At 36.7% G+C, this 20,800-nt stretch overlaps 1 protein-coding gene across 3 annotated transcripts in view; it reads right to left on the bottom strand.

The window, feature by feature from the left end:
- Nucleotides 1–711: 711 nt before the first annotated feature.
- Nucleotides 712–20,800, bottom strand: part of LOC124151348 (kinesin-like protein KIF28P) — a 61,358-nt gene continuing 41,269 nt past the window's right edge. The window contains exons 16-26 of one of the 3 annotated variants that reach the window (XM_046523760.2): nt 20,116–20,264; nt 19,841–19,978; nt 18,991–18,999; nt 17,296–17,379; nt 16,897–16,959; nt 15,856–15,996; nt 14,081–14,206; nt 12,737–12,889; nt 12,147–12,227; nt 10,157–10,295; nt 712–7,084 (exon numbers count right to left, since the gene is read on the bottom strand). In XM_046523760.2, the coding sequence (XP_046379716.2) occupies nt 6,921–7,084; nt 10,157–10,295; nt 12,147–12,227; nt 12,737–12,889; nt 14,081–14,206; nt 15,856–15,996; nt 16,897–16,959; nt 17,296–17,379; nt 18,991–18,999; nt 19,841–19,978; nt 20,116–20,264 (1,247 nt within the window). In that variant the 3' untranslated portion in view covers nt 712–6,920. Of the gene's footprint in view, nt 7,085–10,146; nt 10,296–12,146; nt 12,228–12,736; nt 12,890–14,080; nt 14,207–15,855; nt 15,997–16,896; nt 16,960–17,295; nt 17,380–18,990; nt 19,000–19,840; nt 19,979–20,115; nt 20,265–20,800 lie in introns of all 3 variants that reach the window. The other 2 variants (XM_046523774.2, XM_046523766.2) reach the window with 2 other exon arrangements.

Genomic DNA, 20,800 nt, shown 5'->3' with positions numbered 1-20,800 from the left:
TTATCATAAAGAGAAAGGAGACAATACACTAGATAGATGATGTTGACATGCTGCCGCCTGAAGGAGTATTACTCATAGACCTGCTTATCACATTAACATTTGAAACTTTACTGGAACACAGAAAAAACAGAAGCTTATTATTATGTCAAACAAGATTTTATTTCATGTGCTAGAGATTTATTGAACAACTTCAAACATTTTTCATGTTGTCGCCTTATTTCACCGAATTTGATCTTGAAAACATACCATACAAGATGCAATCGCCATTGAAAACAAAAACAACTTAACAGTTGCCATAGCAACTGCTACCCATCTCTTGAATAATCCAGCACAACTTCTTTCCATGTTGGTCTTCTCGACAATTTGACTATGAAACAATTTCAACAATTCTGTAAATTCTCAACCAAAATAACATCTTGCTATTAAACACATAAGTTGTTTAATCTCTATGGACGGAAAACAGTTCAACATGTTATTCAATTCATACAGTGTGAAGCTATTTACATGCAAGCTTATGTACAATCATATCCATGGCTACGTCCATAGATTACAGACTTTCTTTCCCAAATTAACCCCCAACTTTTAATAACCATCCCTGTGTGACCAAATTGATTGTTTTTCTGTAACTAAGACAAGTATTTGTTTTATATTTCAACAATAAAATAGCTCACACTTTGTCCATTGCATCAATTTGTGTTTTTCTTACTCCAAAGTCCCTAAATACTACACTTGGTGTACAACATCTTCTAATTCTCATCTTAGAATAGATTTATTTTTAGTAGAAAGTAGATTCTTAATTAAATGCAATTTAGCGGGAAGTAGTGCATGTTTTTGGTACCGGAGTTGATTTTAAATAAATAATTGATGATTATTAACAAGTGCCACTTTGACCAAGAGGGAAATATGTGTAGGGTACAAAAGAGGTACTTGTGTAAATATACCTAAAAATACTAACACACATCATTTGGATATTTGTTCATGAAAAATTATTCATCTTTTTGATAATTAAACACATGTAAAACATATAATCTTATATGTACAGCAAATTATTACAAGTAATGAATCGACTATCCTGAGTGAATTAAGCTTTGAAGACGAATCAGCATTCTGAAACAAAGCAACAATCTGTCTCAACACGTTGTTGCTTGATGATTTGAATATAAAATCACAACTGCGGTGTGCGAGCATTTACCATGTATCTCTTCAAACAATTTATAAACAATTACATGTTTCTATATTATGTTTTATGTAAGAAAATAACTACTATTCACTCCTTAAAAGGAAATTGGTGTAAGCCTTAATAGAAACGGAGTTTTGACATATAGTATAACAATAGGTGTGTACCTGGACAATATATTGACTTCACGATTCTCATGACAAAGTTCAGCATTAGGCTGGAATATGGTATTTTGAATCCTTTGAAATATTCTGAAATAAAATGATGAGGATATTTTTGGTGTTATTAGCAAAACGGTTAAACAATAAGCATAAACAGTAAAGGGAACAATGCCAGTGCCAAGTATGTACTTAAGGCCCCCCATAAACAATAATGGTCAGTCACACCAGAGAAATAAAGAATCTAACAGAAAAATATGTCTAATAGATAATATATCTAACAAAATATCAACAACAATATTCACTCAAAATTAGTTTAACTGGTCAATAACATTATGTTTTCATCTTAAATCTAGTTTATAACATTCAGTCTAATGCAACACTTCTGCAAAACAATAACGTGTATTTCATGATATAATATTATATAATATATAAATAAAATCCATCAAAATGTGTAAACACACTGGTTAGTGTATAGCCTTTACCAGTGAAACCATACTCGAAAAAATACATTCTTCTGTTCTATTTTGTATGTTGGACAAAGTCTTAGGCATATTCAGTCTAAGTAGAGGAGTAGTATGATTTTTTAGATGAAGGTGAAAGGTGTAAAATATATACATCTGTATCACAGCCTTGCTTTGACAAGCAGTTGAGTCACCTCCCATCACGATCACATGACGTAGGTTGTGGCAGTGTTCATTGCATCATGTAACCACAATACTCCAAGAAATCTACGTTTAAGTGGAGAAAACCTTAACAAGGGATCAGTCAAAATTCTAGTTCTCTTAATCCTCAGTCTGGCTTAATTTGAAGGGGGTACAGTACAGCCCAAGAAGAGCTGTCATTAGATGATTGATAACATTTAGTTTCCGGAACCCTGAAATGATAGTTTTATCTTGTATAAATCTGTTTTTTTCTCGAATATGGACTTCTACCGATTTTATCTTTGAGTACAGTTCTAGATTTTACAACCATCATTTGAAATCTTTTCAGTAAATGTCTATTTAAGAGAGTAAATTTATGGATGTCATCTTCATTCACCTGATGAAGGAGTAAGTATATACTCTGAAACGTTGTGTTCCTCATGATAAAGAAGCCGACATCCACAAATTCTCTTCCTAAGGTGTATTACTTCTAAATGCCTTTCAAAGACTTGATCAGTCTTTTTGGTTATAAACATTTGGTTCAGAACTGCACGAAATTGTTTCATAATTTTATCCTCTTGTGTAAACCAAAAAGAAAACATGGAAATTAATCTTTCATAGAAACTTTGCTTTCAGCAGAGATTTCTAATGATTATGGAAATGTTTTTGTCAAGTTTTCTACTTTTTTTCACAAGATCAATCATCCTAGGTTATCTATATGTATTTGGGATCATTTCTCTTTAATTATTCTTGGAGTAAAGTGACAACTTCATATTGAAAATCCTAAAGGGGTAGACTGGTTGACACATTCCTTCAAATCTTGAAAACTGTTACCACACTTTCTTGGTAAGATTTATTCAAGTCAAATATTGACATGTGTCAGTTAACCCTTTTAGAATTTTCTTCTCAACACTCATAATATCACACATCTAGATATAACACTCTAAAGCACTTCCTGCCTAACATGTCAACCCAGCAAGGCAATTCTAATACATCTGTTCTCACATATACATGTTACAGGGCCGTGTGAGAGCCAAGAGGGGAGGGGTGCCAGCAACATCAGCTGTAGTATGTATAAGTACCAGCAGAGGGGTCGAGGAGGATGTTGCAGGGTGTCGCAGGGTGTCACAGGTTGTGCACCTTTTTCAGACACCTTTGGCTACATCAACTTCGTGATTGGGGTATAACGTGCACCCCTTCTTTTCCAAATTGCTGGACCCAACTCTGTAAGGTGGTTTAATCTAAGGTCTCGCTACAATGTACTTCTACAACATGCTGTACACAACACAAGGCAAGTGAGTTAACTGATTATGAAAGTCCAGTTTCCATTCTTGCCGAAATAGGCTGGAATTATTGACTTATGTTTTGGCTGGACTAACGAGTCTATGCATAGGCCAATCAAATTGTAAAACAAAATTGACATCCGGTCCATAGTCTGCTGTGCAGATTTCAGTCGATTGCAATTATTTGCAAAGCATGTGTACTGCCAACTCGGCAGTCGACAGATATTTCTCAAATTGTTTCATGCTGCTCACGTGATTTGATGCACTTCGCGAAGTGATAATTGTTTTATCACTATATAGATTTTCCTTATAGATCAGATCGTCTTGGTTGGTGCCGCCATTTTGAAGCAAATGCAAGTTGAATGAGCATGGATCAGACTAGTCAATAGGAGAGACAACGAAGGGACATAACTCATAATAGTCACTGGTGGTGATACGATGGAGCCTAGAGATTCCAGCCTAGTTAACTCCCTTGCCTTGGGAAGATATACACAACCCTGTCAATTTCAATAACTCTTCCAAATTTATCATAAAAAAAATAAAATGATAATAATTTGGTTCCAGGTCTTTACTCGTAAGGGTGACAACACTAATCTGTCGCTTCCAAAATGGTTTATAAGTTAACTGTTCGGTATAGCATGTTGTTGAACACACCCTCCATATATTGTATGATGGCCCCCCTCTTGGTACTGCACAACTGTGATATTCTAAACCCTCTTTGTAAACTGAACATGTTTCATACTGAAGTAATAACAATAAGCCTTTCTATGATAGATTACCAAACATAGCCAACGGTTGGTGATGTTGGTGAAGTGTGTAGGGACATTATCAGATGCATTTGCACTTTTGTTAGTACTAGTCACTATTAACGATTTCAGAGATATTTCATTCATTCGAAGCAAAGTAAACAAAATTAAAAATCATTGCACATTTTTAAGATGTGTCCTTTTCTTGTTAATTTTACCTGTTTCTGTTGTGATAGGGTTGAATCATATAGCCAAGATTTCATTGACTTACCATCACATGATTGAACATGTAAAACCACCTAAAAGTAATATTATCGATTTGTTTTAATGTTCAAATTTCATTTGTCATTATAGATGTTTCTTGAATGAAAGGTGAAAGACAAAACTACATCACAAACAGACATTTATAGATGCTGAGTTAGAAGAAACATCTCTGAAACCATACTAATAAAGAGAAGTTGATAATTAATATTTGACACATAACTAACTAATAATTCACACAAACCACTAGTGAGCCACAGCTTTTCTCAAACAAACTTGTAATAGTTACGTTTAGCCAGTTAGGATATATAACCGAAAGAAACAAATCTAGTGGCTACAGTTGATTGGTCATATTGCAGATCTGATCACAAAATATTGATTTTGTCTTGTTTTAGTAAACTTATCATTTTCTAACATAAAGAAATCTTCACTATACATGTGTAGATACTTCTTGAAAACTGGTAAACGGATTAGTACGAGTTTGACTGAAACAGCAAAATGATTTGAACGCACACAAAAGTGCTTGTCCTTAAATCATAGGGTATGTCTCTATAAAAGAAAAACGATTCCATATCATAAATGAATGGATATATTTCCATAGCTTCAAAAAAAATTTTCAGTCAATATTCTTTTCATAATTTCATTGCAAATGGAAATAACAAATTGTCAATGGAAAATGTGATTTTTTTTATATCAAAATTGATACACAAAAATAATCCATTGTTGGTTTTTAGATCAACTTATAGAGACATTGTGGAAGCGCTTTGATTACTGTATCGGCTCAGTTAAATAAAAATATAAACATAAATTGCTAAAAAATGTCAATAAACTATATCAAACAGTACATATTCTAATATAAACTATAAAAACAATACATATCCAAATATTAATGAACCAATGAATGTGACATCAGATATTAACACCAGTTTGTGTTATGATCATTTACTAACATTATATTCTGTTATATTAGTTTGTTTTAGGTTATGGAGTAGCACATTGTTTGATTTTGAATTTCAAAATTACCCATTCAAGCTCAGAATGATGATTGGTAAAAAAACAAACCCAAAAAGACTTTAATGAATGTTGTATTCAAATATTCCTCAGCAACAATTAATACCTAAATTATAAATTGATATAATTTCCATCTTTGACATTCTGTATAATATATATATTCTATTCTATTTTCTTTCATCTGACGATATAATTGTCCGTCAGAGCATACGAAACAGCAAAACAAAACTGGAAAATCAGGACTTTATTTCGGGAGAGTTCATAAGATAAAATGTGGTCATTTTGGTGAAGTTTTATATCCAATTATCATCATACCTGGTCTTTAGACATCTGAGCTGTGGGTATTGCTTACCTAAATTCTGTATATAATCTCTGCCATAAATAACATTGTTATACAAGCATAATGAAAAGATTTTCATGCTTAGACAATATTGCTTTTTTTGTCCATAAAACAGGTATTGACTTCATATAGTCCATAATTTCATAGCATCATAGTTATTTTTTTCTGATAAATATGATAGTTTTCAATCAATAACACTGGTGCTGAAATGAAAAAGTTAAAGTAAACTAAATAGCAGAATGGTTGCTACAACAAGACAAAGCTGTAAGGACTGGTGAGAATGAAACACTCAATAAGATCATGGTTACATTGCTGGAATGTTATTGCACGGGAGTGTCAAGTATTGAAACAGTAGGTGTGACTGACTCATTTAGGGTATGAGTTTAATATCTTTGGGTTGTTCGGAGTCGATATAAACTATTTCTCCTCATACAACATGTCAAAGAGGAAGAAAACAGATTATGCCATGAGTATGAGTTATCCCCCTTGTCATTTAGTAACCACTGGTAAATGAGATCTCATGTTCATGTAAAATGACATTGGCATCAACAGAAACTATAAACATGATAAATCTCCTTGTTTTAAATATCACAGATAATTCATCATTGTTTTTATTGGTAATACAGCCAGTTTATCTCAAAACATCATTAACAAGTAGAGAATATAATTTGGCCACAATAAATCAACAACAATATTTGTATCCTAGTTGGGAGATGCATGTTATGTCTAAACTATAACATCTTTCAAATTGACTGAATTATTCTTGGACTTTCTTGAAGAATGCTGCAAAAGGCCATTTTGCACACATAAGGAAACTGTTTCTTGATGACTTAAAGCAATGATGAGATCTCAATGGCTGTTGCAAAGATAATTCAAGAGGAAGCCTGTCATTGATATAAATGGGACGTCTAAAATCTTGAAACAGTTTTTGACACATGTACCATTCTCAGGAAAGCATCACGAACCATTGTTCCTGTACAGTGTAACAATTATCAACAATGTTGGAAAACAACTATCACCTGGAGCACATGTTTTATACTTCACAAATAAACATTACCCTGAAAACCGTAGAATTTGTTTTTGTTTTTGTCTTCAACTCAACTTTGATTGGAATGAAAATGTAAATCAACAATAGTTTGATCGGCCATTTTGTATGTAAAATAATCAACTTTGCACTAGCAAATATATATTATGTACACTGGTTAATCTAAAGACACTTAAAGGTTGCTGAAAACATATATGACTTTGTACACGTCTAACTTGGTTGATATGTACAGAATATTTCTGGTAAAAGTATTTTTTACAACAAAATACAGGTTGAAGATTTCTTTGCAACACTGGCAGGTCGATCTTTTCTTGGAGTCTCGGGAGTTTTCTTCACAGGTTCTTTTTTCTTTGGGGACTTTTTCTCTTTTTCATCATCACTGCTGTCGCTGTCGCTGTCACTGTCACTCTCATCATCGTCTATGGTGAGGAAAACAGATTCGTTAGTGATGTGAATTATGAAGGGATTAATTAAAGATAATAAAAACTCAGGAAAATGTTTGGTTGTAAGTTATTATTCAGTAATTATATCAACCGAAGCTAACAAAGGTGATCCCTGACATATAATTAATGACATGTTTAGTCAACAAAAAATACTAAAAGTTTAAGGCTGTTTTTTCCAGTATTTAAAAAAAAAAGTATTACATTTTTCTTTTCAAGTGATCTCAGCTATGCATGACTACAAATGTTTTTGTTAACAAAAACAAACTATTACATTTTAGGGCTTTAGATACTGAGGTTACACAAACTAAAACACAATATGTTACAAAAGAATTAGACAATACTTCAGAAAAACAGAAAAAACATTTCATATTGTAATCATGCTTGGAGTTCCACAACAATCAAACAGCTAATGCATGGGGCATTTCTGTCTGTAAGAATGTCTACGAACCCAAATGAAAATAACATTCTATGACATTTGCAGAACTTTGGCAGAAGCTGACACAATCGATATACATATAGAAGCTGTACATAGATCAAATGGTTATCAATATGTAATGTCAACAATATGGAATTGATAGTACATGTAACTGAATATGGGATATATGTGTAAGAACTACAATAATTCTAAACAGTATGGGAAAGAAGTTATGTTCATTATGATACACATCAAAGAAACTATACAGACTTTTGAACTATCAGGTAAATGATATGCAATTAAAATAGAATATCAAGTACGACTGGTCATATCCTAAATAGTGTAGGATGTAGGATTGTACTTAGGATGAAACGGGGCGGTCGGGTAGCCTAGTGGTTAAAGCGTTCGCTCGTCACGCCGAAGACCCCGGTTCGATTCCCGACATGGGCACAATGTGTGAAGCCCATTTCTGGTGTCCTCCGCCGTGATATTGCTGGAATATTGCTAAAAGAGGCGTAAAACCATACTCACTCACTCACTCACTCACTTAGGATGAAACCTTGCTCTAAGACTACTGATGTATAGAGGCTGCTGTGACAAGATTGAAAAATTGCCGACTGTACATATATTCACTCACACCTTATCCTGTCTTAATGCTCCTTCAACCCAGTCATACAGTTTCAAATCTATTGATAAGACTTAGTGAACTCCATTACCATGTAATAGGACAAGGGCTTATTTGATTCCCCAGTCTAGTATTTAACAACAAAAACTGAAGTGTGAGTCATTTACAAGTATAATATCCAGACACATTCTGCAACACACATGTATCCCTACACTTGTAGAAAAGATGGAGCTTCCAATGTTAAAGGAAGCTATTGAGCGATACCCAAAGGCTGGAAGACCTAAAGTAACATGTGATCTAAACACGTCACAGTGGGCTTTCATGTTTGCACACAACACAAGTGGTATATTACAACCAATGGAAAAACAGGAATATAGCTCGCGCAAAATAGAATTATGGGGGTCCATGCACTCAACAATGAATACCTAAAAAAAAAGGACAGAAATAATGTTGGTCTCTTTTTTGGAATAAGTAGAGCTTGGTATATGCGCTTGATGGCGACCACAAAGGAGGCTGGCAGGCCATTTCAGGGTCCTTTTGTTACGGTATTTTAACTGATATCTGTCCTTGGGCGACTAGTACGCAAGCTTTATCAGTGAGGGACAAGGTTATTGTTGAATTCTGGGATGGATGGGTACTGACCAATATTATTCTGGGGGAGGCAAGGGGCCTAGGTTTATATCTTTTTTTTGACAGGACATTTTTTTTGTCAGTGCTTCTATGGAAAGGGCAAGAAGACACTTATGAATTGAACTGATACTTGGAAAAAAAAGTAGTCCTGAAATGTTTTGTTGCATAATAAAGGAGTTGTTATCAATATGATGTGATGTGATGTGATGTGATGTGATGTGATGTGATGTGATGTGATATATGATATTCTGGGTCATAATTTGAATGTCTGTATTTTACCATAGAGAGTTATAGGATTCAGGAAATGTACAAGATCAAAGGTCGGAAATATTTAAAATTTATCACAAAATAATTCCAGGAAGAAACTAGACATGTATACCATGTCATCACACCTTGTCTCCCATGTGGTATACAGTGACTAACACTAACAGATGTGAATATACTGTGTTGCACATACACCAGGTGTTATTGGTGGAGTCCAAGATGACAGAAGCACTGCTATATGTACATGCAGTCAGTATGCATAAACGTCATGTGATTATAGCCAAATGAATTGGTTAGGAAAGTAAATGTTAGAATATGCTTCCTACACCAAAAATGTGCTGCAGCCACTGCACTCAGAGTGCACTTGGACCACAGGAAATTCGAATTTGACTTACGAGACCCAAAATACACCCGACTTCCAACAACAAAACCTTTGTGACCTTGGGCCGTCCATGACCTCTACAGTTTCAATGTCGAGGACATCATCGTCTTTGAATGTTAAAAATAAAAGTGTGAGTAAAATAGTTTGATTCCAGTATCTTCCGAGTATTATTTCTGAAGTTAATCTCATGAGTTCAAACTCTTGTACAGTTAAGCAGAATCTGAAATTGATTTGCTTTGATTTGTTAAATTCATACTTAGGTCTACCTATTTTGAAGTGTCATTATCACTTGTGTCGATTAATAGAGCTGTCATTACTCTAAATTACAGTAAACCATGGATATAACGAACTCAAAGGGACCACTAATTTTACTTTGTAATAACCATAGTTTGTTATAAGCATGTATACAGCATGTATACAACAAATGGCTGGGACTAAAAAATAAGTTAGTTATATCGGTCAGTTTGTTATAAGCGTGTTCGTTATAAACCTAGTATACTGTACTTCGTTTTGTCAATGAATTAACACCTTTCATCATTACTGTTCCATCACCATAAGATGTTCACAAAATACCAGTACTCCATCACCGAATAAATCCCTTGACACCTGTTTCATACAGAAATATAACACCTCTACTGTACATTCAATGGAGAAGACCTCGCTTCACGAGTCAATGTGACAATGAAGACTTGTTAACGTCCTATGAATGTCGGTACACGTACCCCTATTTACCTTTCTCCTGGGGCACCAGCTTGAGACATTTCTCCGCAGCGTCAGACGTCTGGGCATGGTAGATGTCCTTGATCAGCTTGGTAGACAGCTTCTTCTTCTTGTGCTCCTCCGCCAGCTCCAACATCCGCTTCATAGATTTCTGTAACACGAGTTGGTCATTCCATTTTCAATGTCCTTTTACAGCAGTCAACATTATTCCAAGACAACCGGTATATAACCGATCATACAAACCACTAGTTATCACATTTATAAACCTCCAGTGACGTCATTCTATTGCTCTTCAGTCGGGTTTATTCTCATAAACAGGGATGTTAAAATATCCCAGGCATTTTATCAATACAAATTTAGTTTATATTGTAGCAAATCTATGTTTCTCGCTATAAATTCTTTTTGCATTTGAACACAATGTAATGAAATGTAAAATCAAATGACAAATGTTTTCTTTATATTCCCGCAATTTGAAAAATGCAACCCTCGTATCTGTAGCCCAGTGAATGTACCACTAGGCTACAGATGCACTGATAAATCACAATTCTACTAAGAATGTCTTTTTCAAGTACATGTACCAGCAACATATATTTTACACCCTTTTCCTAAGGTTCATGGAAAGTATGTTTGAAACATGAAAATGTTGATAAATGTTGCTTTAAGGGGTTTTTTTGGTTTATCAGTTAGATAAAACGCTTACCCTCAGGTTTTTATGAAATTTAAACCATGGGGCTGACACTCCTTAGTTTTATCCCTTGAATTCAGGTTTTAAACCCTCTGACATGTTTTATCATACACGTAACCACCCAATCATTAGTCTGATCCTAAGGCAAGCATAGTAATCTATAATCAACTCGCTATATCAAGACAACCTGTATATAACCGACCAGGCAATCCAGTAGTGAACACATTGTAAACATCCAATACTCATTAGTCTGATTCTAAGGCAAGCATGGAGTACAGGGGACCTACTCTGTCTGGGAACCAATATTCCAACTGCTAGTATATCATGACAGTCTGTAAATAATAAGTCTGGGCCAGGCAAACCAGTGGTTGACAGCATGAAGAATGCTCCACGCTGCTGGGATACAAGGACACACCATCATCTCTAAGTTACACAATGTAACCACCTCTACCCTCTGTATCACAGTATCATTGCAGTATCAAATCCCACAGTATTACACAATGTAACCACCTCTACCCTCTGTATCACTGTATCATTGCAGTATCAAATCCCAAAGTACAATCCCCCAAAATCCAAGACTTGTCCTGATAAGGCCACACTTTATTAATTTATGTTTCACGGATTGATTTGAAAGTAATTCTGCCGTGGAGTTAAAACTGCAGCTGGCTTCTTGAATCACTGGTAGTAATCTTAGACATTTTTTATTGTTTAATAAGAGAGTCTATATTACTAAAAGAAGACACATCAAAATTCAATATTTATTTCTTTTCCTGCTGCCCTTCAGTAGGGCTTCAGTCCCGTGCAACAAAAAATAAAAGATGTGAGGCCTAATGATCATTAGTGTGTCTGCACCATACCTATGTTTGTTGGTTTTGACAAGTGGTACAAATCTAAGACCCGTATCACTTCAGACTTCATTCCCCCCCACCACCACAACAACAACTTACTCACTAAGACTGAACCATGAAACCCCTCATCCTCTAACCCAGAACAGCCTTTCTATCACAATGGCACAAGATCTATGACCAGCATACTCATCTCTCCTCCTATAAACTATTATGTGAAGCCAATACTCTTTAAAAAGCATTGCAATCCATAACACTCACTCACTATTCGCATCAAACAGTTTTGTCCATCCAATTCCCACTTTTGCATTTAGAAAGGAATAGGGTATTCAGATTAAGTTCTTCATGAAAGTCCTAATTGTGAGATTATGATGAATATATTGATGTCTTGAATTCCTAGGAAAGGGAAATCACACAAAACAGTGCCAGCATAAAGAATAAAGTCCCTGTGTTTAGCCAAAAAACAACTTACCATTTTGAGTTCCATCATTTCTTGCCTCTTCTTCAACATGGCAACCTCCATCATATATTTGACCTTCTCAGGATCGAACCTCTGGAAACAGACAACATACAAGTTTGTATTCTGCCAGAAACAAATCATAAGAATGTGGATCTATAGTTTATTACATCAATGCAGTGGGTAAGTCTAGTGGTTAAAGTGTTGACTCATCATCATGCCGAACACTCTGATTCGATTCCCCATTTGTAGAATCCCCCTGATGTGATATTGCTAGAATATTGCTAAAGCGACAAAAATACATACTCGATCACCCACCCACTCACTCACAATTAAAGCAGAAAGACACTTCACAACACACACTCATTTGATAATAATAATAGGCAATTTATATTGTGCATTTTTCCACACCACTGAGGGGCGTGCTCAAAGCACTATTACTACCCCGGTCACTGGATCAGTGTGCACTTAAGAATCATTCTCAGCTCCCTGGGGAGTATACAACTCATTTGATATGACTTATTGCTGACTATGGCTTTAACAAGTATTGTCTTACTCCAAACCATAGGTATCCAAGTTAGACAGACCAAGCAGACAGCCCTTACCTTGGCGTTGGTGTTGGCCGCCGCCACCTGCCCCTTACGCATACTCTGGGCCATCATAGCCTGGGCTGTATTCACAGACTTCTTGGTCTTGGGCGGCTTCTGTTTCCCCCAGATCTGCACCATGATGGCGCTGGTGTTCAGGTAGTTGATGAACTGGAAATATTTACATACATGACATGAGCAGACTACATCACAGTCCTACTACATACAGTAGAGCATCAGTTATGAACGTAAACAGTTTGCAGCCTCATTCTCTTTCATTAGTGTTATGTGTGTAAATATATCAGTATCTTTGTGTATAGATGTCATATGTATCATAAATGAAGACAAAGGTTCTGTAAAAAATATCTTTGAAGTTTTCTACAAAACAGACTGCCAGTAATTAATTTACACATTGATACGTAACAACAGGCTGTGTAGACAGCCATGGCAGCCACAACAACACATGAAGGTCCATGTACAGAGTGTTACCGTATTCCACGTAATAAGCGCCCCGCTCTAATAAGCGCCCACGGCGATATTTGCTAATATATTGGCTGGTGAACAATCCCAAATAGCACCCCTTCCGATTGAAGACTTATTTATGCGCCCTTAATTACGGGAAATTAAATTCTGGAAAAATACATCTGTCGTACATAAACATTTTAGGCTGTCAGCATAAACCACGAAATTTATTTTTCAACTCTATTTTTTTCACAAAAATAGTATTTTGATAAGAGACCCCTATTTCTTATTTTGAGAGAGCCCTGGGCGCTTATTACGTCGAATACGGTATATGTTATTTGGCACACCACATACCGTATTCGACGTAATAAGCACCCCGCTCTAATAAGCGCCCACAGCGATATTTGCTAATATATTGGTTAGTGAACAATCCCAATTAGCAACCCTTCAGATTGATCAATGTACACAAGACTTATTTATTCGCGTATAATACGCACTTGTGTGTTATATGCACCCTTAATTATGGGCAATTAAATTCTGGAAAAATATAACTGTCGTACATAAACATTTCAGGCTGTCAGCATAAACCATGAAATTTATCTTTCAACTCTGTTTTTTTCCACCAAAATAATATTCTAATAAGAGCCCCGTGTTTCTAATTTTGAGAGTTCCTGGGCACTTATTACATCGAATACGATACTTACTGCATGGCATGGTGTCTCACAGGTTAATGTATATAAAGAAATGGCTGATTAATGAATTATTTTTATAATTTTCAATATGGCTGCCATGGTTGACGAGTTGTAACTCAGATCTGTTTGTAGTATTGCTGGGATGATTTTCAACGGAGCTGAATTCAGTTCAAGTGAGCTAAACAGTGACGTATATGAGACAACTCACAGCTTCATCGACGGCTGAGAAGTTGAACTGTTTCTGGTGTTTCCAGTCAGGGTTGGAGGTGCTGGACACCTTCTTGGTGCTGGTGTACTCCTCCTCCAGGTACACTGTGTACTTAGCATACACCTCCTGCAACACAACATCACTCAGTAACATGGCGGATCCACAGGGGGTCCAGGGGGTTCAGATCGCCCCATCCCCCTTCACCCTACCTTTTGTTTGTTGTTTAACACTGCACTCAGCTAATATTCCAGCTATATGACGATGGTCTGTAAATAATCAAGTCTTGACCAGACAATCCAGTGATTGATATCATGAGCATCAACCCACGCAATTGGGATGACATGCATCAACCAAGTCAGCGAGCCTTACCACCTGATCTTGTTAGTCGCCTCTTACGACAAGCATAGTTGCCTCTTGTGGCAAGCATGGGTTGCTGAAGACCTATTCTAACCCGGCTCTTCATGAACCCCCTCCCCTTTTTGAAAACCAAATTAAGTAGTGTGTTGTAGGCAGTAGTTTGTTGTATGCAGAGGGGATTTTGATATTTTGGATCCCCCACCGCCCTTTTTAATCTACAGGATCCGCCTTTGCAATAACAACCAACATTTCCTCCAAGAAACTTGATACTCAGTAGGAATGACTAGCCAGGGGATTTTGCTACATTTAAAAACACAATTGCGATACTGTTGCAGTATTCTGATAGGTTGATCAGTAACTCAATCGTCCTGCAGTGTAGGTGACAAAGTATATAATGTCTGCCAAGTTGTAGATTCAGAAAATGGCAAAAATATCTCTGATGCAGTTCCTTATTTTGACCTGTACTATATGTTCCCAAGTTCTTTCAGGAATACAATTGACTTGCCTTTGCATGTGTTTGTGATGGGTGCCACCAGTGGGGCAGGACACGCTAATTTTTGTGCAAACATCCAGAATCAACGCTATTTGAAAGTGATTCATAAGCACATGCTGATAATAAGGTTGGAAACGTAAAATCGACTCTGCTTGTGACAGAGATTTCTTATGATTGTGGAAAGGGTTGTGCCGCATTTTCACAGTTAGCCCTACTGTCATTTTAAGTAAAAAATATGTAATATATATAAAGTATATAAATCTAATTTCCATCCATTAATAGCCATCTGTTTTTTCATGATGAATTCTACTGTTTTCCCCATTTTTTAAATAAGGCACAATTAGTGAACCAAATAATGGATCTTATCACAAATTATCCTTTAGCTGAAAATATCACTCTTTGCATCAATTGTACACAGAGAATCTCACCAGAGTGTCTTTTGAAATCAAATATATCAACACGAGTTGATAAAAGTGGAAAAATTCCAAGGCTTGCCGAGGATATTTGCCACTTTTATCAACGAATGTTGATATATTTGATATCAAAAGACACGAGGGTGAGATGTTATTTATCATCCAACATCTTTCTTCCAACTTTTTCTGTTCGTAGACAGTAATTAGCAGTGTCTAAGTGTAAAAAGTACTGCTAATAGCTTCAGTAGCAGAGCCATTAGTGATGTCATTTGATTGTGACGTCATGGTAACCAGTGACGTCACAATGGTCTGCAAAGCATTGTGATGCAATTTCATTGCAGCGATATCCACAGTGTAGCTATCGCTTGATCTCATCCAAGCAATATCTCCAGTGGGGGCAAGTTTTGGATGATAAAATATAATTGCAGCATGGTTTTGGTCATGTTAAAATACAACTGATTAGATCAGAGCAGATCAGTATCATGTTCTATCTAATGACTGCTGCGACTCACAGTGAACTTGTTCGGGAGACCTCGTGCACTGTTGATCTGGAGACTGAAGGAGACATCTTTGCCCTTTAGTTCCAGGGGATTGTCCACATAGGTGTCGTCTTTCAAGGCTTTGCCTTTCTTGTCACATGGAGATACAACCACCTGTTGATAGAGAGAGTGAGTGAGTGAGTGAGTGAATGAGTGAATGAGTGAGTGAGTTTTTTTGTTTTGTTTTTAAATTTTTTATTGTTCCTGGTAAAAGTACATCATGTTTTGATAAGAGTCAAAATACGTGACCAAGGTTTTTAAGAAAGTACATATCATTGAGTGAGTGAGTTAGTGAGAGTGTCAATAAGTGTCAAACACTGGTTCCTTGTGTCGAAGGAAGGTGTATCTCGTTAACAGTGCTTCTCACCAACCAGCATTAAATTGAAGAAAATTAAGATACAGATTGTCTTTCTTCAAGAGTTTTCTTGTAGCAATATTCCAGCAATATCACAGCGGGGGCACTAGAAACGGGAATCGAACCTGGGTCTTTGGCGTGACGAGTGACGCTTTAACCACTAGGCTACCACACTGCTGCTAGTTGTATTGCAGGGTGATGGGGATGGTTAAGAATATTCTTTCATGGTTGATGGTGTTGTTAATGTTGCACTCTACTACTCTAGCAGTACAGAGAAGCAGCATTACTTGATGCCAGATACTTGATACTTAGTTCTTTTAAGATAACCAGCAGTAGGGGTAGCCTAGTGGTTAAAGTGTCCGCTCGTCATGCCGAAGACCCAGGTTTGATTCCCCACATGGGTACAATGATTGAAACACAATTCTGATGTCCCCTGCTGTGATATTGCTGGAATATTGCTAAAAGTGGTGTAAAACCATACTCACTTTCTCACTGAATCATTACCTTCAACATTAAAACAAAAACATGGACAGCAAACATTAGACTAACATAAGTCTCTCAAATGATTTTCTTCTCAAGAAATGAAGATTGATTTGATTTTGGGAAATTAGCTTTTCAGGGTCTGTGTGACAGACTATGCAAAATAAATATCAGCTTACATTAAGTAGTCCGACTTCCTGACCCTTGAAGTCGGTGATCTCCAGCTGTTCTTCTATATCAATCTGAAACCAAGGATTCATTATTTTCATGGTATAGAACTGGTCACAAGCCACCAGGTGACACATTGTAATGGCAACACCCTAGTCTCTTCTTAGTGCAACCATAGAACGTGGAGTTCTTCCTCGTAATCCCCATATAATGTACTTTATAAACAATTTCTTTATTATTTGCATACTCTATACGCAGCATAGTTCAAGCCACATTTCAATAACAACACGTCTGAAAATCATAATAGTAAGACAAATCACAACTGCCAATTGAGATTTAAAGTTTGTAAAGAGTTATGTTTGTGCTCCGTGATGACTACTGTTTGATAAAGTAGAGGGTGTTTAACTCACCAAGTATCCTAGTGATTGCAGCCAAAGCTTGACACTGCCAATGTGGAACTCTGCCTCATAATCATCTTCAAATGGATCCCTTTCCTAGCAAATAATACAAAATGTCAAAATCAAACATATTCTAATCAAAATGTGAAAATAAAGTAAACAATGATATTATTTCTTCAGTGAACAATTTTATAAATAAATAAAATGAAACAGTGTTTATTTGAAATCTTGTAGGTGATTCATTTATTCAAAAAGTTTTGAAATGATTCCATTCAAATGATAAATATTAGTATCTATCTAAAACATTTCAAAAATAGGAATCCTTGTCATACTTTCCAGTTCAAGTCTGTGATGAACTAAAAAACTGTTAATCTATAGGGGTATGAAAGACTAAAAGCCTGGCTGTGCTTGTTAGGCATCAGAGAAATCCAAATTATTGACAAAAATATGTTAATAAATATACTATGCTATTCAAGAAGAAAAGATTTTTTATTGTGTGATTGTTAGACTTAACTGAATGTGCTTGTGTATTTTGTAATAAGCTGATCGAAATTTGAGAGTTGATTCTGGATTGGGGAGTTGATTTGACGTTGGGATCATGGTTGGGATTTGGGAGTTGATAGGGATTGGGGAGTTTTGGGGAGTTAATAGGGATTGGGGAGTTTTGGGGAGTTGATAGGGATTGGGGAATTGATAGGGATTGGGGAGTTGATTTGGATTGTGGAGTTGATTGGGATTGTGGAGTTGATTCGACGTTGGGATCATGGTTGTGATTGTGGAGTTGATAGAGATTGGGGGATTGATAGGGATTGGGGAGTTGATTGGGATTGGGGAGTTAATTGGGATTGTGGAGTTGATAGTGATTGGGGGGGTGATAGTTGATAGGGATTGGGGAGTTGATTGGGATTGGGGAGTTGGTGGGGATTGGGGATTGATAGGGCATTGTCATTCTGGTTAGGGATTCAGGGATGGGGATGGGGTCGTGATTAGAATTGGATGGGGTGAAGGTGACATTGGGGGACGTCATTGGTTGTTGTTTTCAGAGTCTGGGATAAATATCTTTCTAAGAGATTTGAATGACACATACTCGTTATTAATATGACCCTCCACAAATAAACAAACAAAACATAGCTAGAAACAGTAAACAGCATATGCAAGATGACACATGACTAGAAGCAAACATTTAACAATATCCAAGGTATCCGAAAATAGTAGATATTTTTCCTAAAATATGTGGAATACATTTCTTTACTTTTCTCAAATTTTTTTTTTGAGGAAGAGAATAAAAAACAATAGTGAGACATGTTATTAGGTTGCCACATAACATTAAGCAAGTTAGAGAGCAAAATATTTATCAATGTACACCATATACTGCATGCAAAAGACACATACATTGCCAGGTATGATGTGAACCATGTTTTTTTCCATAAAAAGCCCACTTTAGTAAACAAATATGAATAAAATAAAATAAACATATCATGATTACTCCTGTCAAAAAATATATGGTTGATATATTTCAAAATAATTGAACACTGAACTTGAATAAGTCCTTGTGTAAAAATAATACTCACAAAAACATAAAACACTAGAAGATATGAGGAGAAGAAACTTGTTAGATATATAGTTAGATTACTAATTCACTACCAAATAGTAAATGACGAAATGCAAATAAAGGATTTCCATTATACTCTCGGCTTCAAGAAATACCTTTTGATCCTGTAAGAGAAACAAAATAAACTAAATATTCATTACATAAAAAACACGCCCACGGTAGAATATCTCAATGATATTTTTTCTCATAAAATGAGTACTTGAATTGGACATGCCCTACCTAATGATCAGCCTGCCACATAAACATATGTCACACTAACATCCACCACCCTCAGTACCCACCGACAACACCACCCTCAGTACCCACCGACAACACCACCCTCAGTACCCACCCACAACACCACCCTCAGTACCCACCGACAACACCACCCTCAGTACCCACCCACAACACCACCCTCAGTACCCACCCACAACACCACCCTCAGTACCCACCCACAACACCACCCTCAGTACCTACCCACAACACCACCCTCAGTACCTACCCACAACACCACCCTCAGTACCCACCCATAACACCACCCTCAGTACCCACCCACAACACCACCCTCAGTACCTACCCACAACACCACCCTCAGTACCCACCCACAACACCACCCTCAGTACCCACCCACAGTACCCACCCTCAACACCACCCTCAGTACTTACACACAACACCACCCTCAGTACCTACCCACAACACCACCCTCAATACCCACCCACAACACCACCCTTTCATACTATCAATACAAAACCTCTAACCTCCTCTCAACACCCGCCAACAATAATTAGTAATTTAACCTTCCATCTTGGTAATTAAACCTTATATACAAGGACTTTCCACACTCTTTGGGGGAATTTAAGATTTCATCTAAGGCCTTCCATGGTCTCTTGGGGAATTTAACCTTCCATATGAAGGCCATAAGAAAATAGGAAAATAACATCCCATTTAACAAAGACCACAACTCACCTGAGGAACATCCCAGTTCTCTTCTCCATCCTGGAAGTTCTCGTACATCTCCTGCATGAGGAACTTCCTGTTGAGGAACTTCTCCCGCGGCCAGATCCACTCATGCTTGGTCTCCAGGTTCACCACTTTAATCATCACCTTCACATAGAGTCAAAGTACCGATTTAACAGATCTTCAACATCGTTATAATAATTCTGGGATTAATTAATTATCATCCTATTATCATTGATCTTGTCTCTGTTATATATGTGTATAAATGGCAAGTGGATACCTACCTCTGTACGACCTTTGAGTTGACCCCTCGCTTCAGGGGAGACAATCATGAGTTCAAACTTCATCTTCTTGTCAAGTTCTTCACTGATGGAGTTACATTCCTCCACACTCGGCATCAGCTCTATCATGTCTTCCTTCAACAAGGCTTCATCTGCAGGGGATGGAGACAAATGATCACATACTACATCTCATTTATAAAGTGTGGTGCAGAGTTGCATCCCTTGGCCACACCAGAAACCTATGATTGTGGGTTTGAATCCTGGTTCGCCCCGTTTATGTTTCTAGGTTTGTCAGCCCCATACCCATGCTCGTGGGTTTCACCGAAGTGGTAAACGGCCTGCATCACTTTAGGCTTTCCTCCCACATTAAGGGGCCACACCATGATATAACTTGAATACTGTACAAAGTGGTGTTAAACCCAACTCACTCACTATACAGTGTGGTGTAATTAGGAGAATACTGTCTTCTGAAGGTATTTCAGTCTAACCGTGTCAATCCCGGCCAAGTCAATCCAGAAAGCCTGCCTTTCCAACGATTACTGTCAGGAACATCTAATTATTTTCATTATTGATATTAAGATTCAAATTTACAACCTTTTTGAAGGCTATTTTCTTGGAGGACAAATATCAAGTATTATTTATCGTTTATCGTTACATCCCTGATTAACGTATTAATTCTACATCTACA

The sequence above is a fragment of the Haliotis rufescens genome, unplaced genomic scaffold (genome assembly GCF_023055435.1).
Source record: "Haliotis rufescens isolate VD_foot unplaced genomic scaffold, xgHalRufe1.0.p SCAF_4, whole genome shotgun sequence".
Lineage (NCBI taxonomy): Eukaryota > Metazoa > Mollusca > Gastropoda > Lepetellida > Haliotidae > Haliotis > Haliotis rufescens.
The sequence above is the reverse complement of the archived record's forward strand: the minus strand, read 5'-3'. Positions and strand labels throughout refer to the sequence as shown.